The sequence below is a fragment of the Centrocercus urophasianus genome, unplaced genomic scaffold, assembly GCF_019232065.1.
Source record: "Centrocercus urophasianus isolate 14NV4802_14NV808 unplaced genomic scaffold, USGS_Curo_1.0 seq_13, whole genome shotgun sequence".
Classification (NCBI taxonomy): Eukaryota; Metazoa; Chordata; class Aves; order Galliformes; family Phasianidae; genus Centrocercus; species Centrocercus urophasianus.
In genome coordinates this window covers 39,839,065-39,857,576 of record NW_024884475.1, presented here as the reverse complement: position 1 = coordinate 39,857,576, position 18,512 = coordinate 39,839,065, and the positions used below count along the sequence as shown (strand labels likewise).

Sequence of the window (18,512 nt, the reverse complement as noted above, 5' to 3'; positions counted from 1 at the left end):
AGCAAAAGCAGCCATGGTATCGAGTTTGAGTGGTGGCAGCTCTCACAACCAGTCTCCCTGAACTGGATTTTTTTACAGCCCTTAACTGTAATAGGGTATAAGAGTGTTGCTAGAGCTATGCTACGGAGTATTTCTTTGAGCCGTCAGCATCCTGGATAAAAACAACCCATCCACTGCTGGACAGACCATCAAAAACAATGCAGCAATAATGAGCCATCACCACCTTGGGTGCCAGTTAGCTTTTAGGCCCATGGGCACTGGAACGTGGAATGCTGCAGAGGCAGATTTCACTTGTTTCCAGGTTTTGTTTGTTACTAGATTTCACAAATGCTGTGTTTTGATCTCCTTTCATATTTTTTCAGGGGGTGGTTTTGTCTCCACTTGTGTAGTTGCTTTTCTTCTGCTAACCTTGAAGTGCCTTTCATCATGTCCTTTTTTCTGGCATAGGAAGTCTCAGTCAGGCAATGGCTGCTACAGTTCTCGTTGCTTGTTTTGGATATAGTTTTAGATCACTAAAATTAAGTTGGCTTTGGGTTACTGGGCCTGTTTCAACCTGCAGGATGTGAACAAAACTGAAAGTGGGTTGATATGATTTCTAATAGCTGAGTGCTTCTGTGAGGGTTTGCTCCTCATATTGTCTTTGGCTGGTGGATGCCTCACTGCAGTGGAAGTACATTGGAGATAGCAAAAAGGTTGTGTTCACCCGTATCTGAGCAACTGGTGTCATCAGTACCAGTGAAGCAGAGTGATGGCTTTCATCAGCAGGACAAGTCCTGTGGGAGATTGCAATATTCTGGAAAAAATATACCCCATGGTCTCTTTTGACTAAATAGTTGTATTTTAAATTAAGAGAAATCAAATCTTCACACTTCTGTATACAAGGGGTTATGTGACCAACCCAGTTGCCTTAAGTCTATGTATCTGGTAGAGATTTGATACCTGCTCGGTGGCAAATGTAATGCAGACAAGCATGCACATCTGCAAGAGTTTACTTTGAGGATGGGAGTTGCATTTCCTTCTCAGCAATGCTGGATGTTTCAGAGTGAGGCGTAAGAACCTATCTAAGCTATTTGTGCATTAAAGAATTAGGGTATCTGAGCAGTCATAAGGAGCTTGAGAATGCCCTAAAGGGCAGGTCTGCTTGGTAATAATCTGCAGAGACTGCAGGAACAGCCATGCAAATTCTTCCGCTGCTTAGCTTAGTAGTAATTTTCATGGCTTTTTTTTTTTTTATTTAAATACAAATACAGCTCCCTTTTGGAAGTCCTTCTAATTGAAGGGTGTAAGGCTTGGGTATCTGCTTTAATTGCTTGTTAAATGCAAGCATGCTTTGTCAATACAGCGAATGATATATCTAAGCACTGGGTTTGCATCCATCCTTAGATGTCTTAGGGTCATATTTTCTTCTACTGAGTGTAATAAACTCACTGGTAAAGCTGGTAAATTGGTTTACCATTATGCAGCTGTTTACAGCAACCCTAGAATAAACATCCCTTACAAAGATGGAGCTACTTGTGCCAAGGAACTTTAGCTGAAGAACTGGGTGCAAGATTGCATATGGAACAGATGCAAACAGAAAATCTGCAGCTTATATGGCACTATACTTTTAACAGGGAGGATTTGTCTCTCTTACTGTTTGTCTGTAGGCCTAAAGCTTAAGCACTCTTTGTAGATGTAGGACAATTTCACTGTGGTTACAGGACCGGTGCTCTTGTGAGATTGTATCTTCAGGTGTTGTAAGTGAATTGAAGGCCTCTGGGAAGAGAGGCACTCAGGTTGTGTCTGGGCATCAGTGCGTTGTACTGTACTTGAGACAGGTCAGGGAGCAGGAGGCCTACCCTGCACATAGCAGGGCGCTTGAAACTAGATGATCATTGTGATCCTTTTCAATCCAGGCCATTCTGTGGTTCTGTACGTAGGGTGTGCTTTGGAAAATGAGTGCTAATCTCTTGCAGTGAGAAACAGACAATGAGTATAAATGTCTGAGTTTTTATAAAATGTTAGAGGGAGAATATAGTCTTGAGGAAGGTCTGTGTGTGGTGGATGTGAAAGCAAGCTGCCAAAGGACACATGCTCCATATTATTGCTATTAAAATACGTAAACACTTTTGATACAATGAAGAGAGAGATGGGAATTGGCTCTGTAGTATTAAAACTTAAATAACTCATGAAAGATGAAACACTGGGAAAAAAAGATCATTGATAGACTAAGTGTGAAAGGATTCATGCTTGTCTTTAGAGTGAAGAACAAGTCACAGCTGCAGAATTCTTATGGAGTTGTGGTTGCTGGATGTAGCCAGGGCTTTGAGCTGGGAAAGTGACAGCTGTAGCATTCAGGAATACATTGTCAAGATGTAAAGCACAATATTAATGTCAGCCTTCAAACTGTTCTTTCTTGAAAAATGAAGGATTTTTTAGTTAATTCAAGAGTTTCTCAATTCTTAAACTATCACATAGTCCTGTGCCAGTGTGGCTTTCATCATAAGGTGCTACTTCATTTTGATTTTTCTGGAAAAGACTGAAGAGAGCACCTCTCATCAAACTATCACTGCCACTAAAAGTGTCTTCAGTACTGAGATGAAAAGAGAGATGGCATATCTTACTGTAATAAAACTTTTGTTACTCAGCTGTATTTTTCTTGTTTTCTATAGATCCTAATTATCTCATGGCTAATGAACGCATGAACCTGATGAACATGGCAAAACTGAGTATCAAGGGGTTGATCGAATCAGCACTTAATCTGGGCAGGACGCTGGACTCTGACTATGCACCTCTTCAGCAGTTCTTCGTTGTGATGGAGCATTGCCTTAAACATGGCTTGAAAGGTAAACTTACTTGAGAGGAGCACTCCTGGCCTGTTTGTTACAGCATAGGAGCAGGAGAGCAATCTAGTTTTAGAAGTCTGGCTTGGTATTCAGCAGAGGTTGAGCAGGGTGTCTGTGATCACAGGTGACTTGACAGGGCACAGAAAAAAGAAAATTTGCTGAAGGTATAATGCTGCAGGTGAAAAGTTCCATTGTTGCAGTTGCTTGTCACTTTTAAAACAGCTTTTCAGATGTGACTCTAGTATAACTAAGTCATCAAGGCTAAAGCTGCCTCCTCAGCAGACTTGTGACTCCATTTTTTCTGTGCTTCCTCAGAGAGGCAATGCATCTTTTGCTGGAAGAGGATCTGCAGCACTGCTTAGTTCTATCAAAATTGAGGATTTTGACTTACTGCAGCTATTACCTTTTGAGCTGCTTTTTAAAATGGCAAGCAGAGCGTATGTTTAACTATGAAACACAGCATTACAACTGCAACTGCTAAGGACTGCTGGTTTTCTTGATTTGCTGCCCTTTCCTTGAGATAAAAAGTGGGGGATGTTAAATTTCCTCTCAGCACATACTTCCTGTGGTGTTTTTTTAAAAGGCTTCGTTCAGCACTGTGGGCAAAGTGCACATGGGCAAAATGATTCCTGTGCTGGTTATTTGTGCAAGGAAGAGGTGTTCATACTGTTCAGCTTTGGTTGTTTATCTGTCCTCTTGCTGATGTCACTACTGCTGGTTTTAAGTTAGCTGAGTTCTCAGATTCCTTACTTCTGCAAATTAGTTTCTAGTTTTAAAATATAGGAGTCACTAGAAACCTCTATGCATCCTTTCCTCCTCCAGAAGAGTCCCTGGAAACTATAGAGGAGTTAGATTCTAAGTGTTGTGGTTCTTTTCCTTGAAATGTAATGGTGAAGGAAAATTACTGTGCACATGTGGTGTGTGACTCAGGAACAGTGGCAACATCCTAGGAGAAATCTTTGCCTCTCTCAGTGAGTCTCGGTTGCTGGATATAACTGGATGTTGTCTTGCAATATTTAGCTTGTATAAAACTACTTTTGGTATGTACATCAAGCCCTTATTGCTTTATTTGAATGATATCAGTAATTGCCACTTCTGGGTATGAGAAGTAATCTTTTGTACTTGCTCAGTAGCAGTGCTAGTAGGCTCTCTGTCAACTGTTCTGATCTTCTGATCATGTTTGAGAATATAAATAATTATATAAATAATTAACACAGGCTCAATGGGCTAATTTTATGTATTTTCTTTTTTTTTTTTAGCTAAAAAGACTTTTCTTGGGCAAAATAAGTCATTTTGGGGACCTTTAGAACTAGTAGAAAAACTTGTTCCTGAAGCTGCAGAGATTACAGCAAGTGTTAAGGATCTCCCAGGTCTGAAGTAAGTACATTCTTTTACTGCGCAAGTGTGCTTAATACCTTACTTTTTGTTGTAAGAGTGATCCTGAAGAAGAGAAGGGAGGACAACCCCGATCTTCCGGAATCCACCTGCTGCTTGCTGTTTATACAAATGGCACATTACTCTTTTTTTTTTTTTTTTCTTCTTTCTTTTTTCCCTTAGTTAAGAAACTGCAGAAGGAAAAGAAGAGTACATTCTTTCTGTATTAAAAGGTCATATGGACAACAGCAAATATATTGCTAGCACTAAATGAATGACAGTAGGTCTTAGGAATGGAGTGAGCCTTTACCAACTCACCTTCTGAAGCTATGCTGAAGAGAAAGGGACTTGGAAGGGAGGTGATTACAGATTACATGCATTTGAGCCTGATAGAGGTAGTTTTTCTTTTAAAATATATTTTGATAAACCTGTAGAGTTTGTGTAAAAGAGAAGCTCACAGAGTGGAGAAAATACTGACTTTTGCTGAAGAGGAGAGAGAAAAAGCCTGTGTGAGGATATGTTGCTTCTAAAAAAAAAAAAGCATAGTCGTTTTAGACATCATGTTCAGACTTGCTTAGTTCATTGCTGAAGAATTGTTAGTATGATGAGGGCTTTCAGCCTAGCAAAAGGAAAAAAGATTTGAGGATGCATTGTATGAATGACAGGACTAAACATCAAATCTTCTTTGCCCAAAAAAAAAGGCGAATACATTTGATAACAACTTATTTCAGTTCATTGTTTAATGATGTACCTTTGGAAAAGTGCTGTTAGTGGTGGACTACATAGGAATCTGTCTGGAACAGCTTAGGGACCAGCACGGAGTGCTAGGAGAGTCACGTCACAGCTCCTGGCTTTTTCTTGTAGAAGAGTACTGGAGCATGACAGAGCGAGACCTGGACAGGCTGGAGAGCTGCGCAGTAAGAAACCAGATGAGGTTTAACAGAAGCAAGTGTAGAGTCTTGCATCTGGGCAGGAATAATTGCATGCACCAGTACAGGTTGGGGGATGACCTGCTGGAGAGGAGCTCTGCGGAGAGGGACCTGGGTGTCCTGGTGGACAGCAGGTTGGCCATGAGCCAGCAGTGTGCCCTTGTGGCTAAGAGGGCCAGTACCTTACTGGGATGTATTAAAAAGAGCGTGGCCAGCAGGTCGAGGGAGGTGATCCTCCCCCTCTACTCTGCCCTGGTGAGGCCTCATCTGGAGTACTGCGTCCAGTTCTGGGCTCCCCAATACAAAAAAGACAGGGATCTCTTGGAGAGAGTCCAGCGGAGGGCCACAAAGATGGTGAAGGGCCTGGAGCATCTCTCCTATGAAGAAAGGCTGAGTGAACTGGGTCTGTTCAGCCTTGAGAAAAGAAGACTGAGAGGGGACCTGATCCAGGTCTATAAATATCTAAGATGTGGGGGCCAGAGTGACGAGGCCGGACTCTTTTCAGCAGTGTGTGGAGACAGGATAAGGGGTAACAGCCAGAAACTGCAGCATAGGAAGTTCCGCACAAATGTGCGCAAGAACTTCTTTACAGTGAGGTGACGGAGCACTGGAACAGGCTGCCCAGGGAGGTGGTGGAGTCTCCTTCTCTGGAGATGTTCAAGACCTGCCTGGATGCCTACCTGTGCGACCTGCTGTAGGGAACCTGCTTTGTCAGGGGGGTTGGACTCGATGATCTCTGGAGGTCCCTTCCAACCCCTACAATTCTGTGGTAAAATAAAAGATGTTTTTTGAATAATTCTCTAAAAAACAGTCTTACATACACATACTAACCCTTTGAAAAACAAAATGTCATGTGTTAGTTGAGGTCAAGACCATAAAGGGGAATGATGAAGATAATTTCCATGTGCAATTGCTGCATATACTAGTTAAGACTGAAAACTGAAATGCTTTACATGCTATTTGCTCTAAGACAACTTACTGCTGGAGATGGAAAAGAAATTTCTTTCTATTCGGAGCTCTGATCAGCATAGGGGATTTATACCTTCCTTTAGAGCATCTGGTACTGGCTCCCAGCCACTATGTCAGGGTGGATGAGCCAGAACAGTGATGCGTCATATCAGTTCTCAGTATTTTTAAAGCTATGTGTCTAAAGTGGTCTGGAGAAGCAAAGGCCATACCCTGTTGGATCCCATGAATGTATTATGAGCAAAATACTTGAACAGCAGTGAATATATGCTTTTAGTTGTCTTTACAGATTCCTAGTAGGCTTAACACACTCAAAGGAGTGATATTTGGACATTAGCACTGAGCTGAAGTGTACACGTGTTCTGCTGACTTGCAAAAACTGAATTTGAGTTAAAAGGTGATTTATTGAAGCAACTGATTTCTGTGCAGTAGCATCCAGCAAGGGTAAAGTCAGGAAAATATTCTTAGTGTGGTAACAAGTATATAATTAGTTATGAGAGAAAGAATAGTTGCTTAGATAATTACTTGCTAAATGCTCTCTGAAGGTCTGTTCAAAACCAAACCATTCTAAGGTTATATGATAATCCTGTCTGTAACTATTTATGCTTACACATCTGGTATATCCCTCTCTTCAACAACATCAGCTCTATTTTAAGATACAGAAACTTGAAACCAAGTAGGGTTATTAATGTCATTTGTGAGTGTGCATTACAGTACATGTGTAATTGTGTTGGTTTTGGCCTTTGTAGGACACCTGTGGGTAGAGGAAGAGCTTGGCTTCGCCTTGCTCTAATGCAGAAGAAACTTTCAGAGTACATGAAAGCCTTGATTAACAGAAAGGATCTTCTCAGGTGAGCCTTGAACTCTCTCTCAGATTGGGTAAGGTTCACTTCTGCCCTCTAAGATCTTCTGAAGAAGTTTTGCATCCAAATGGGAAGGATACGTGCATGTCTCCACAGAAGTGGTAATGTTTGTGAAACACAGTTTCATCTCAGAGAGTAAAAATGCTTAATATTCTTTCTGTATCTAGGAGAGGCAGCATTTCCACCCTTAGTGTCTCAAGTGTCTATTAGAATAAACAAATTTTGTGTCCAAAGAGGCAGTTCAGTTGAAAAACTCTTGCAGACCAATACAGCATTCTGTGTTCACATGATCTTGGCCGTAGTTTTATTTCTGATCTTGTCACTTTATCACCATCTTACTCGGAGCAAGTCAATCAGTCTCTGTCTTTCTACTTCCCCGCTCACAAAAATAGCACTATGTAGAGTAATTACGAGTCCGCAGGTTTGAACTACTATGTTTGTGTGAACTAGTAGAACTTGATAAATATGTTGGTGTTTCTTTACTCAGACATAGGTCTTTATTGACTGTGAAAATCCGTAGCCTACTTTGCAATTTACTTTCCTCTGGAAAATGTGGCAGCTTGTGTTTAAGAAGCATTTAGTGGAGTAGCGAAAGTATTGCTTATTAATAAAACTCCAATATTAAGCCTAGCCTTGAATTTTCACTGCGCTGAACTGCTATTCAGTGTTTGTGCTTTTTTTGCATCACCATTTAACAGCCGAGAGTCCGGATCTCCTCTAATGGGTCTTTGTGTCACCTACAGCTATACAGTACTGAGAGATGTTTGGTTAGGGCAGCAGTACGCTTCTGTGAGAATTATGTCAATTATTGTTGCCTGGCTTTTCATTAAGCCTGAACTTTGCATTGCATTCTGTGAAATACTAGGGCATGCATGCTAGTTGTCGTTGTTCTGGTTGATTTTTAAAAGATGCAACGCTTCTTTTCTCTCATTGTCCATCCTGTAGTGAATTTTATGAGCCTAATGCACTGATGATGGAAGAAGAAGGTGCAATCATTGCTGGCCTCCTCGTAGGTTTGAATGTCATTGATGCAAACTTCTGCATGAAAGGAGAAGACCTGGATTCACAGGTGAGTAGTGTTCAGTTGATGTTTTTTCTACTTACTTAAATTGTAACAATTCAACTTACTGTTACCTCTGAAGTTTTTTTTGCCAATTTGCTTTCTCTCATAGCATATTTTTGCTTGAGCTGGTTCATATTTTCCTCCATTTTGGCTAGATTAGTAGTATAATGAATCCTTGTGACACAGTATGTATTGATGTTTTAACTGAATGACAGTTAAACTTTCACAGCTATGAACAGTGTTTAGTCATATCAAAAGTGTTTAATTTAAAATGCAATTTTTTTTCTCCTAGGTTGGAGTTATTGATTTCTCAATGTATTTGAAAGATGGAAACAGCACAAAAGGCAGTGAAGGGTAAGCACGGTACAACTGTCCTGCTCATCTCTTGATGACTTGTTTTCGAGTATCTTGAGTTAACCTGCAAGCTATTAAGTTTTTCACTAAAACACTTCAGGGTTTGATTTTCATAGAGAACAAATTGCTCATATTTGTAAGTGCATAACGTGTAAATAATACATTGGAAGTGATGGGAGGTAGAAGGACTGAGGAAGTCTCCCAGCCATTTAAGATGAAAATACTTTAAAAGTGACTCTTTGAGTTAAATTTGCCATTCTTGAAAGCATTTTTGGTAAGCAGCTTAGTAACTTTTACCTGTTGTGTATCATAGGACAGGAGTTGGTTTTTAGCACCATAGCATCTTCAGAAATAAATTCTGCTGTTGGAGATGACTGTAATTGTAATAATAATTCAGAGTGCTTGTGTCAGCATACATAAATGCTATGCAACATTTAGAGCAAGAGGGTGAAAAATAAAGTGTGGATATGCTGACACACAGATCATGCATTGTGATTTTTCTGAGGCTTTCAAGAGTATTTCTTCTTCTCAAGAAATTCTGCCACTTCACATTCAGATATATTTTGAATTATTATACCTCAATATCAGATGTTTTAGTTGAAACTACAGATGAAATAAATGCATTTATAGAGCTTTTATTTAGTTAGGATTTCCTGCTGTAAGAGTATGCAAAATACACGTTTGTTGACAGCTTTTTTTGAATTGAATTTGGTGAAGTAGTCCCTCTTCAATATAAATATGGTTCAAAACCAGTCTTTTTAAGTACTGTTGTAATGACTGGAACGTTGTCCAGCTTAATTATTCTTTTAATGTGTCACAAAATCCCTGAATGTAGTAATTGCAGCTTCTGAGAAGTTGGAGGACAGTAACTGATGAGAAGGGCATAGACTGCAACTCAGCTTTGCTGTTTCACGTGCAACACATAGACTCATCCAGTCTTAGGACATTTGGTGCCTTGGTGGATACGTTAGCTGTACAGACACATTTCCTCTTAAACCTTTTACATCATCTCTTTACATCTGTTAATTCAGATATTGAGGTTTGAAGTCAAAGAAAAACTCTGCTATTTCTTCCTTTCGTAGCCTTTAATGCTGCATAAGTATTTATAGTGACAGCTTGCCTCTGTTATGCTGCATAGTATGGGCCAGAAACCCATGCAGGACAATCAGGGTGGGGAATGTGGAGGTAAAAGTAGGCTGAATAACTTGGAGTTGACTCATCTCTGTCTTATAATCTTTTTATATGGTAGAGAAGGCCTTCCAGTCTGCATGGGAGCTTCAGAAATGCTCCACACAGTCAGCATTTGTAGGTATGAAAGGCTACACTCAGGCTGAGTTGAGGGTATTTCTTTTTTCCAGAGATGGTCAGATAACTGCTATTTTGGACCAGAAGAATTATGTAGAAGAACTCAATAGGCACTTAAGGTAATACATGATTTATTTATTTTTTTGTTATGTGGGACTGAACAATAGGAAGCAGGCTTTTAAAAAAGAAGGAATTACTGATGTGGTTTCTGTTGTTTTTTGTTTTTTTTTCCTCTTCAACAGTGCTACAGTAAACAACCTGCAGGCTAAAGTGGACGCCTTAGAAAAGTCCAACACTAAATTGACTGAGGAGGTAAGTGTGATAGGGAAGCACCTGATGTTCTGGCCTTTTTGAATTAGAAATTGAAAAGATAAAGGGAGGATTTATTTTCAGAATTCTGGTGTACATTGTGATGTCTTTTTAAAGATGAAACAGGAATAACTGAACTGCTGAGAATTCAGTTAGCTGCCACTAACTAAATGTGAGATGGAAAATAGCCAAATGCTTATGCTCAAAATCAAAAGCTGATGAATCCACTTTTTTCCTTCTGAAGTCTTCTGAGTGTTCTCTGTTTTGTGGAAAATATCTTAAAATGAATTACACAATGGATGTGTCTTGAATTGCCATACAGCTGAAGTAGGTTGGGGCAGAGACATTTCTAAACTTCTGTTTATTTTGACAGATGCAGAAGTTTACTACTGTGTTGATATTATCTTGCATGCATCAATGAGTTTTCCTCTAGTCTGTCAAAATTTGCAAGGAATAAAATATAAAAACGTTGTTCACTCTGAGCATGGAAAGGCATTGGTACGTGAGTTGTAGGTGTAACCTGTGTCTTAAAATTGGTCTTGCAATTCATCAGCAATGGCATAAATGTAATAAAATAATTTTTAGGTCACGAGTGATAATAGTAAGTGTTGTCCTAAAGGTTTGACGGTGTCTGTGTCAGAACATCACTTTGCTCAGCAGAATGATTTTGATTAGGACAACTCAGGGCTCCAGCAGTACAAACATGAAATAGAAATTCTTTTTTACTTATTCACTCTCATCAGAGAGGAGTGTGTGTCTGGTTCTGTAATACCTTCTCTAAAGGATGTGTTCCATATGATGGGAAACTTTACTGGCAAGTTAGCGTATGTACTCTTGCAGGTAAAGTAAAAAAGGGTGGTTTTTTTTTGTGATTTAAAAGGATAATTTTAGTTTTTGAAAGGTGTCTTAGAGTAGGCTGTGTTTCTCTGTGCTGATACAATAAATGGCTTTTGATTTATTACCGTCCATATTTGAATGCTTTGTCCACTAATCATGATACCCATGAGACTGATTACAGTGTTGACTTGAGGTATTTATTGATCTATATGTTTTTAGTAGCTTGCTTTTCTCTTTGTCAAGTCTGCATGCAGTTCAAATTAAGAATTAAATCGACACTGGGACTTGCTGTGCCAACTGGAGCTGTTTGCAGGATGAAATAGTTAATGAACTGTGTCACATGTCATATCTGTTTGTGTATTTGGCATGAGTCGTACCAAAGGCTCATGCTTCCGTTGGGCTATTTTTTATTGAAATGAGGATTTGCACTGAGTTGTATTAACCACACATTATATAGAGTCTAGGACATAGTGACCTAGAGAACTTAGTAATGTTACTAAAAGACACAAACAGAAGTAGTTCGGGAAGTCACTGCTCTAGTACCAGTGTCATGGATTTTCATTGATGGCTGATACTTTTTCAGATAGTCTGTCCCTATGTTAGGGGCTAAAATTGTCTTTTTTTTACTTGAAATATTTTTTTTTTTCTTACTGGGAATGTTAGCAAACAAGTACAGGATAATCTGTCTGGAGAAGAAAAAATCTGCTAAATATGTTTTTAATATATTAATGTTCTGTTTGTTCACAGCTTGCTGTTGCAAACAACAGGATTATTACACTGCAAGAAGAGATGGAACGAATTAAAGAAGAAAGTTCTTACATCTTGGAGTCCAATCGTAAGGTCAGTACATGCAAATGATGCCTGAACCCGTTGGGCAGAATTTTATATAGAGTAGCTGTTTTGAAGAGCTTTAATTTCCTTATCCATGTCACAAAAAACCTGTAATAAGTAACGGTGACTCCAGGTGGATCCTCTGCAGAGAGTAACAGATGGACGCTGACCGTAGTAAATCCTGCCTGGTGGTAGCTTGTACATGTGCAGAGCTGAAAACTAACACGGCATCTTTATGGCTTGCCAGGTGAAGATGTCAGAACAGACTGGAGGAAGGGTGATCTAACTGAGATGTGGCAAAAAAGCTCAGAAATAGGAGTTCTGCTTTTTTGACCTGATATGCTACACCTTTTGGAAATAAAGGGATGGGATGATAAAATATGTTAGTCTTTTCTCAGTTTATTTGCTGAGAAAATTGGTAACTATGATAGACTCTGGTTTTAGTTTTAAAACCTGAAAGGTATTTTTTCTGAGATTTTTCTAATCGTACTTAGCAATTATATCAGGTCTGAAAATGGTCTGTCTGTCCATTTTAATTATAGGCACTGAATTGCACTGAGCAACAGATTTCTTACAAGCTGCATGTTGCGTTATCTGAATAGAGCCGCTGTGTTCAGATAGTTGCACGGTTTGGTTCAAAAGTGGGATAAGCAGATCAGCCAATGTGAGAATTGTTAGTGTTTGTCATTACATTGATGAAGTTTCTTCATTAAATTAGGTCGCTAAAGACAGAACTGCAGATGGACAGGCACTGACTGAGGCACGGAAACAGTTAAAGGAGGAGACTCAGCTGCGGCTGGTAAGGACAGTGTGAGGTTGAAGCTCCCTACAGTTGGCTTTTTTACATAATTTCTGCATGCCAGACAGCTATTTTTCAGGACCAGCAGCTTATTGTCATTTCTGCCTGTCTACTTCAGTTTGATCTGAGACAGTCTTGTTGGTAGTGATGTTAATTTTGTGGCTCAAAATGGGCAGTGCAATTTTTACATCCCCCATGCAGGTACTGCTATTGCCACTATCAGAAATGTTACTCAGTTACTCAGAATGCATACTTAATCACTCTTTAATGTTGGACTAAAATTGTGAATTTTTTGTCCTTAATTGTTTCTGGTATGTCAAATCTGTAATGTCATGCTGTAACAGTGTAGCACACTTAGGGGTGTTGACTTCATTGCTAAAACACCAGTTAAGAGTGGTTACATTGTTGATGAGGAAGAAAACTGACTGTGCTGTGTGTTTCAGGATGTGGAAAAGGAACTGGAGGCACAGATTGGGATGAGACAGGAGATGGAGTTAGCCATGAAGATGCTGGAGAAAGATGTCTGCGAGAAGCAAGATGCACTGGTGGCACTCAGACAGCAACTGGATGATCTCAGGGCCCTGAAGCATGAACTGTCTTTCAAGCTGCAGGTAAGAAAAATAATTAAAAAAAAAATAATAGAATGAGTTCCAAATAAAAGTGGTGGCTCTTGTTCTTTTCTTCCCCGTCTGTTTGAAAAGTACTGGGTGTGTACTAGAGTGACTGGATATATTCCATACTTCTGTCTTGTTTCCTTTGCGAAATTATCCTTACCCACACTTTTTTCTGCATTTGTTTCTGTTTGTTGATCATGTTGGGCTGGCATTCTTAAGTGCTGGTTAAATTTGATTTGTGTAAGAATCTTTAGGGTAGATAATCCTCTAATAACACGTGCACTGATAGCCTTTTTACCTTTTTCAAATTTGTAAACCTACAGGGGAAATAAAAATAAAAACAAAACAACAAACCTTAACTGAAAGGAATGTTTCCCCACAGAGGTTACCTTGACAGGTGTCTGTTTCAGTTAAGTAACATTATCTGTGGCAGTGGACATTGGATTTTCCCTATTGTGGGGAAGTATATGCAAAGTAGGCATGCTTTGGGAAGGGTATCTCAGTAGTGAGCTGTTCTTTGCTACTCTTCATTTGGGAGTGTGTATAATCAACGAGTAAACAGATGTATGATTGACAAATATACTGAGAAGTTACGCTGGTCTTTAGAGAATGTATAGCTGGAAAGATTATCACGTTGGAAAGGGATAATAGGAAATGAGTGGAAAAGACCTGGGCTCACAGGAAAAACTCCAAGAGGAGCAATCCCCGGAGAGAGATCCTTCCTCTGTGGCAGTCAGCCCTTAATGGGTCTAGGAGAGGTGCAGCCTGGCTCCACCCCTTCTGGTCACACAGCTGAACTGCCTTCACCTGTGCTCCCACGGCTGACTCAGTGCTTCCCTCAGGTGATCGATCAGAGGTTCAGGCTGTGATTCAGTACTTCCCATACAGAGTGTTTTCTCATGGGGGTTTGGGTCAGGCTGCTTTCTAGGCTATGGCAGTGCTCTGTACTCCTAGTGGTACTGTTAAAAGTTTGGTAGAGAGGGCATGAGCTACTGAGGGGCCAAACAGGAAGCTGTAGCATTTTAAGCAATTGTCCCTTTTGGGGAGCTGAAAGAAAATGCTATTTGTTGTGGAGAAAGATTGATGGTAATTCAGAAATGTGCATGTTTCAGTGAGGAAAGTATCTTCTGGTTTTTATGGTGTAGATACTGAACCATTACTGCCTTATTTGAAATATATTACATATATTACTTATACATTACTACATAATGAGGAAAGCAGACTCTTTAGGACACAGAGTAGCACACAGTGCATGGAAACAAATCATAAATTATAGAACAGAAAAATGTTGCTTCTATGCTCCTTGAGCCAATTGTTCCATGCGAAACGTTGTAGGGGCGTTAACAGTTACTGCATTACCACCACTTACAGGAAGCAGATCTGATTATAATATTGACATTCTGTGAGGTCCAAATGTAGCCTGCAGCTGTAGGGCAGGATGCTATATTGACGTGGCATTTGCTTTCTGAGCACCTTCTGTCTTAATGGCTTCTGTCTATGACTAGCCATTTGCCACATGATTTGTTCTTGCTTATTTTGGTTTTACTGATACTTACATAAAACACATTGCTACTTTTTGTAGAGTTCAGACATGGGAGTGAAACAGAAGAGTGAACTGAATAGCCGTTTAGAAGAAAAAACAAATCAGATGGCTGCTACCATCAAACAGCTTGAACAAAGGTAAAAAATGAAACTTCTGCAATTATGATAATAGTGTTTATACTAGTGATAGTGTCGCACTGAACTCCATAGACAAGATGAGAACCTTACTGTGCTGCTAAGACACTGCTAACAGAGAAACACAAAGAGAACAGGATTCAGTCTGAGCAATAATTTTGTGGCATGGTGTGAAGTGTTCTGCATGTTCAAGGGGAGCTTCCATTAAAAAAGGAATGTACTACTAAAACAGTAATTAACACAGCAGCTTTGTTTATCTGTCAGCTGCATATTTGTATGTTACTCAGTCATTGTAAGTCAATTACTATCTCTGATAGTGAGCACGCTGATAAGCATCTAAAGAAGTGCTTGACTATTAATGACAGTATTGCAGTGGGAGCAGGGAGGAGAAAGGTAAAACAGAAATTATTCTGAAGATGCATGATTATTCCTGATCTTTTTGGTACCATTTTGAAAAAAGTACCCCAAATTTTGAACCATTTGTTTTAAGAGCAGACAAATGATCAGGTCCCTATAGTTTCTGAGGAAGATATGCTTGGGGGGAAAAAAAAAATATCACATGAAAATAAGTCAAGGAATAGGCTGATTGTCTGTAGAAGCTGGTAAAAATATCCTGTAAGTATAACATCTATTTGGTCTGAGACAAGTCCCATCCTAATGTCTCTGTTGCTTTGGTGTTATTATATTACATAATTTGGATGGCTTCAGCAATGAAGTTGAATTGATGTGAGGAGCAGTGCTCCTTTTTCCCTTTTTTCTTATTTGGCCAAAGTCTTCAGTCTCTGTGAATTGCCTTGACTGCAGTGGTAGCTCCAAGCCAAACCAAGGGAAGGCTTAGGTCTCAGCATGATGGGCTTGAAATTAATTTAGTGTGTTAAACTATTCATTAAGTAAATGTTCTCATTTTTAAGGTTTGCATTTTGAATGATTCTTAATGACATAGGTCAGTTTGTTTGTAGAAAATTTGTATTTTATGATGCATTATATCTTCTCAGCTAATTGATATGCTCTTTTTCTCTTGCTGTTCTTATTTTTCCATTTCCTCTTCATCCTCATTCTAACTTACTTACACAGTGAAAAGGATTTGGTGAAACAGGCAAAAACCTTAAACAGTGCAGCAAACAAACTGATCCAAAAGCATCATTAGACATTTTTGTGTCTGGTCACCTCACAGCTCTGACATCAGAACTCACGAGAGGAGAACTTTAGAATTGCTAAGATCAACTGTTAAAATGTTAATTGTCACCTAAAGTTGGTTTGGATTTTGCTGAATTTTTAAAACTAGTGAGTTTTTCTTCAGAGATTTAGTTGGATATAAAAATCCCTAACTTTGCCATTTAAACTGTGTTAAAATACCAGCGAGTTGGCCAATAAACACCAGAAAAGCATAAGGAATGTGGCTCTGTACATCCTGGTGATGCATGCCGTATACAGCAGCACAAGTCTTCAACATGTATGGATACTAGGTGCGTTGGTCAAGTCAATATTGCATTGGCCAGCTCTGGAAAGTCAACTAGTTTTCTGTGTTACCCTTTTTGTGAATTAGAGGAGCAAATGCATCCCTGGAAGTTGTTGAAAGTAGTTGTGTGCGTACCCCAAGCCGTTACCCATTCACTTCTGTTCTGTGGGCTCAGCCCCAAGTCTTAAGACAGATGGGCATGGCCAGTAGCTCATCACCACGAAGATCAGCCCTCTTGTAACCAGGACTGCTTGCAATGATTTTGCCTTAGTGACTTGGTGGGGGAACGGGGGGGGACTTTCCTTATTCCTTTAAAATTCATGTGTCCAAAATTAGTAGTTAGGTGTCTTAGAGTAACATGATAGAGTAGTAAGTTCAGTGAAAACCTCCTTATCTTTGCATTGCCTTCTACCTCTGCCATGAATCCCTCTAGACATATGTTGCTGTTCTTCCTTACTGAAGGAAGCTGAGGAGGGGTGTTTTGATAGGTCTCTCCTCTTTCTAGAATGGGAAGTTACATGTTTTACAACAACAACAAAAAATCTGATCTTTATACTCTAGTGTTTAAAGCAAACAAATAAACAAAAAAAAGTGCAGTGCTGGGGAGTGGAAATGGTAATTTGGTACTTGACTGCTCCTTATCTGAGTAGTTGGTGGCTTAAAAGAAGAGTTGCCTTTTACTATTAAACTTCTTTCATTTGCTTCTATGTTTCCACTGCTCAAATATGGAATTTGCTGATGAAAGACGAAAGAACAACTGAAGCTTGGAAACATCTCAGAATGGGAAAAGTAGTTGTCATCTTAACACTCCAGTGCAAAACATTAAGCAACTGTAGTGTGGACAATTATAAATTTAATGTCCTCTTCCCTGTAGCCACAGAAACTCAAGGTGCAGGACTGTTACAGGCTTTACATTAGAAATGCTCCTAGAGATTTTTTTTTCTTTCAAGAGAATAATGGTTGGGGTTTTTCTGAGTAAAATCGAGAGTTTTTTGCTCAGATGAGACACTTACAGAAATTGTTTGGTGCCAGTTCCCCATTTATCTTGTTGGATAGTGCTTCCTGGGGGCAGCAGACAGCAGATGTGACTGAAATACAACTGGGAAAAAAATATCTACTAATTCTCACTAGATATATTTACGAATCTTTGAGGCTCAGCCTAGTCCTCCTACGCAGAAGCGTGTTCCACTGCTTAGCTTGTTTAATGGACTCCTGCACATGAGCAGACTTGGAGACTGGATTTAAATCTTCTAGTGATGCCCAAGTCTCATGCTTGAGAGTATAGACTTAACCTTCTGTAATCTTTCACTAGGAATGCATTTAAACTATTTGGGGGGGAAAAAATGGCGAAAGCTTTCATCAAGGTATCCAAATAGCTAGTTAGAACAGTTAACACCCCTGCCTCTCTCCTCACATTTCTTCTATAGAAATTGGGATTTGGGCTCATTTTGTTTGCTGTCACAACAATGCAAAATAAGACAGAATTAAGCATCTGACAGTTTGATGTCAGGCCCAAAGCATAGAAGCTTTGGTGTCTTAATGCCCAGGCACTTGAGTCAGTGTGACAGTCAGTGGAAGAGACCAGGAAGATGCACTAATTCTAAGTATATTAGCTAACCTATGTTGCAAGTTCCAGCTACATGTGTAAAGCTGAGATGTAACGTACATTAAAATCAAATTTGACTTAAAATTTTGTGTACTTCAGGTTTGCTTTGAATCTGGATAAAAGTGATGTTTTATGTTTTTCATCTAATGGCTGTAAACTGTAGTAATAGAATAAAAAAGAAAAATTGAAAATCGGAGCTTCTGCCTGGTTCACCTACATTTTACTTTTCTTTAAAATATTTTCCCCCTTCCCATTGTTTTTACCATCCCTTTTTTTGGCTTTACCTTTTCACTGGGTTTTTTTATTTGTTGGTTAAAGTCGGTCTTCCTCCCCACCATGGCTTTTGTTTTTTATCACAAGTTCATGTGGCTCAAATCCAGATTGCGGCAGGCGGAGAAAGACCGTCAGTTGGCACAGCAGGACAACCGTCTCTTCAAGCAGGAGTTTGGGGACAAAATCAACAGCCTCCAGCTAGAAGTGGAAGAGCTCTCCAGGCAGCGGTGAAAAGATCTTTTTCTCATTTCTGTTCTTCCTGTGTCTACAAGAAACCAGGCGGGTCGGTCCCAAAATGAGGAAGGGGCTGGAAGGAGATGAATGGCGTTTTATGCGCCAGATGGTGTTAAAGCTAGGGAGGTAGAATGCTTTGAGAGGTAGTAAGGCTTTTGAAATTGGAACTTGAAAAATCTGATGGGAAAGAAATG

The 18,512-nt window shown here is 39.6% G+C and overlaps 1 protein-coding gene across 8 annotated transcripts in view; it reads left to right on the top strand.

The window, feature by feature from the left end:
* The window catches only part of RUFY3 (RUN and FYVE domain containing 3), a 53,004-nt gene that overhangs the window by 25,243 nt on the left and 9,249 nt on the right, over positions 1 to 18,512 (top strand). For 6 of the 8 annotated variants that reach the window (XM_042811606.1, XM_042811602.1, XM_042811603.1 and 3 more), the window contains 12 exons: positions 2,652 to 2,825; positions 4,085 to 4,202; positions 6,844 to 6,945; positions 7,903 to 8,026; positions 8,313 to 8,374; positions 9,733 to 9,798; positions 9,922 to 9,991; positions 11,573 to 11,665; positions 12,375 to 12,455; positions 12,899 to 13,066; positions 14,652 to 14,749; positions 18,192 to 18,311. In XM_042811606.1, the coding sequence (XP_042667540.1) occupies positions 2,666 to 2,825; positions 4,085 to 4,202; positions 6,844 to 6,945; positions 7,903 to 8,026; positions 8,313 to 8,374; positions 9,733 to 9,798; positions 9,922 to 9,991; positions 11,573 to 11,665; positions 12,375 to 12,455; positions 12,899 to 13,066; positions 14,652 to 14,749; positions 18,192 to 18,311 (1,262 nt within the window). In that variant the 5' untranslated portion in view covers positions 2,652 to 2,665. Of the gene's footprint in view, positions 1 to 2,651; positions 2,826 to 4,084; positions 4,203 to 6,843; positions 6,946 to 7,902; positions 8,027 to 8,312; positions 8,375 to 9,732; positions 9,799 to 9,921; positions 9,992 to 11,572; positions 11,666 to 12,374; positions 12,456 to 12,898; positions 13,067 to 14,651; positions 14,750 to 15,820; positions 18,158 to 18,191; positions 18,312 to 18,512 lie in introns of those variants that run through there. The other 2 variants (XM_042811609.1, XM_042811608.1) reach the window with 1 other exon arrangement.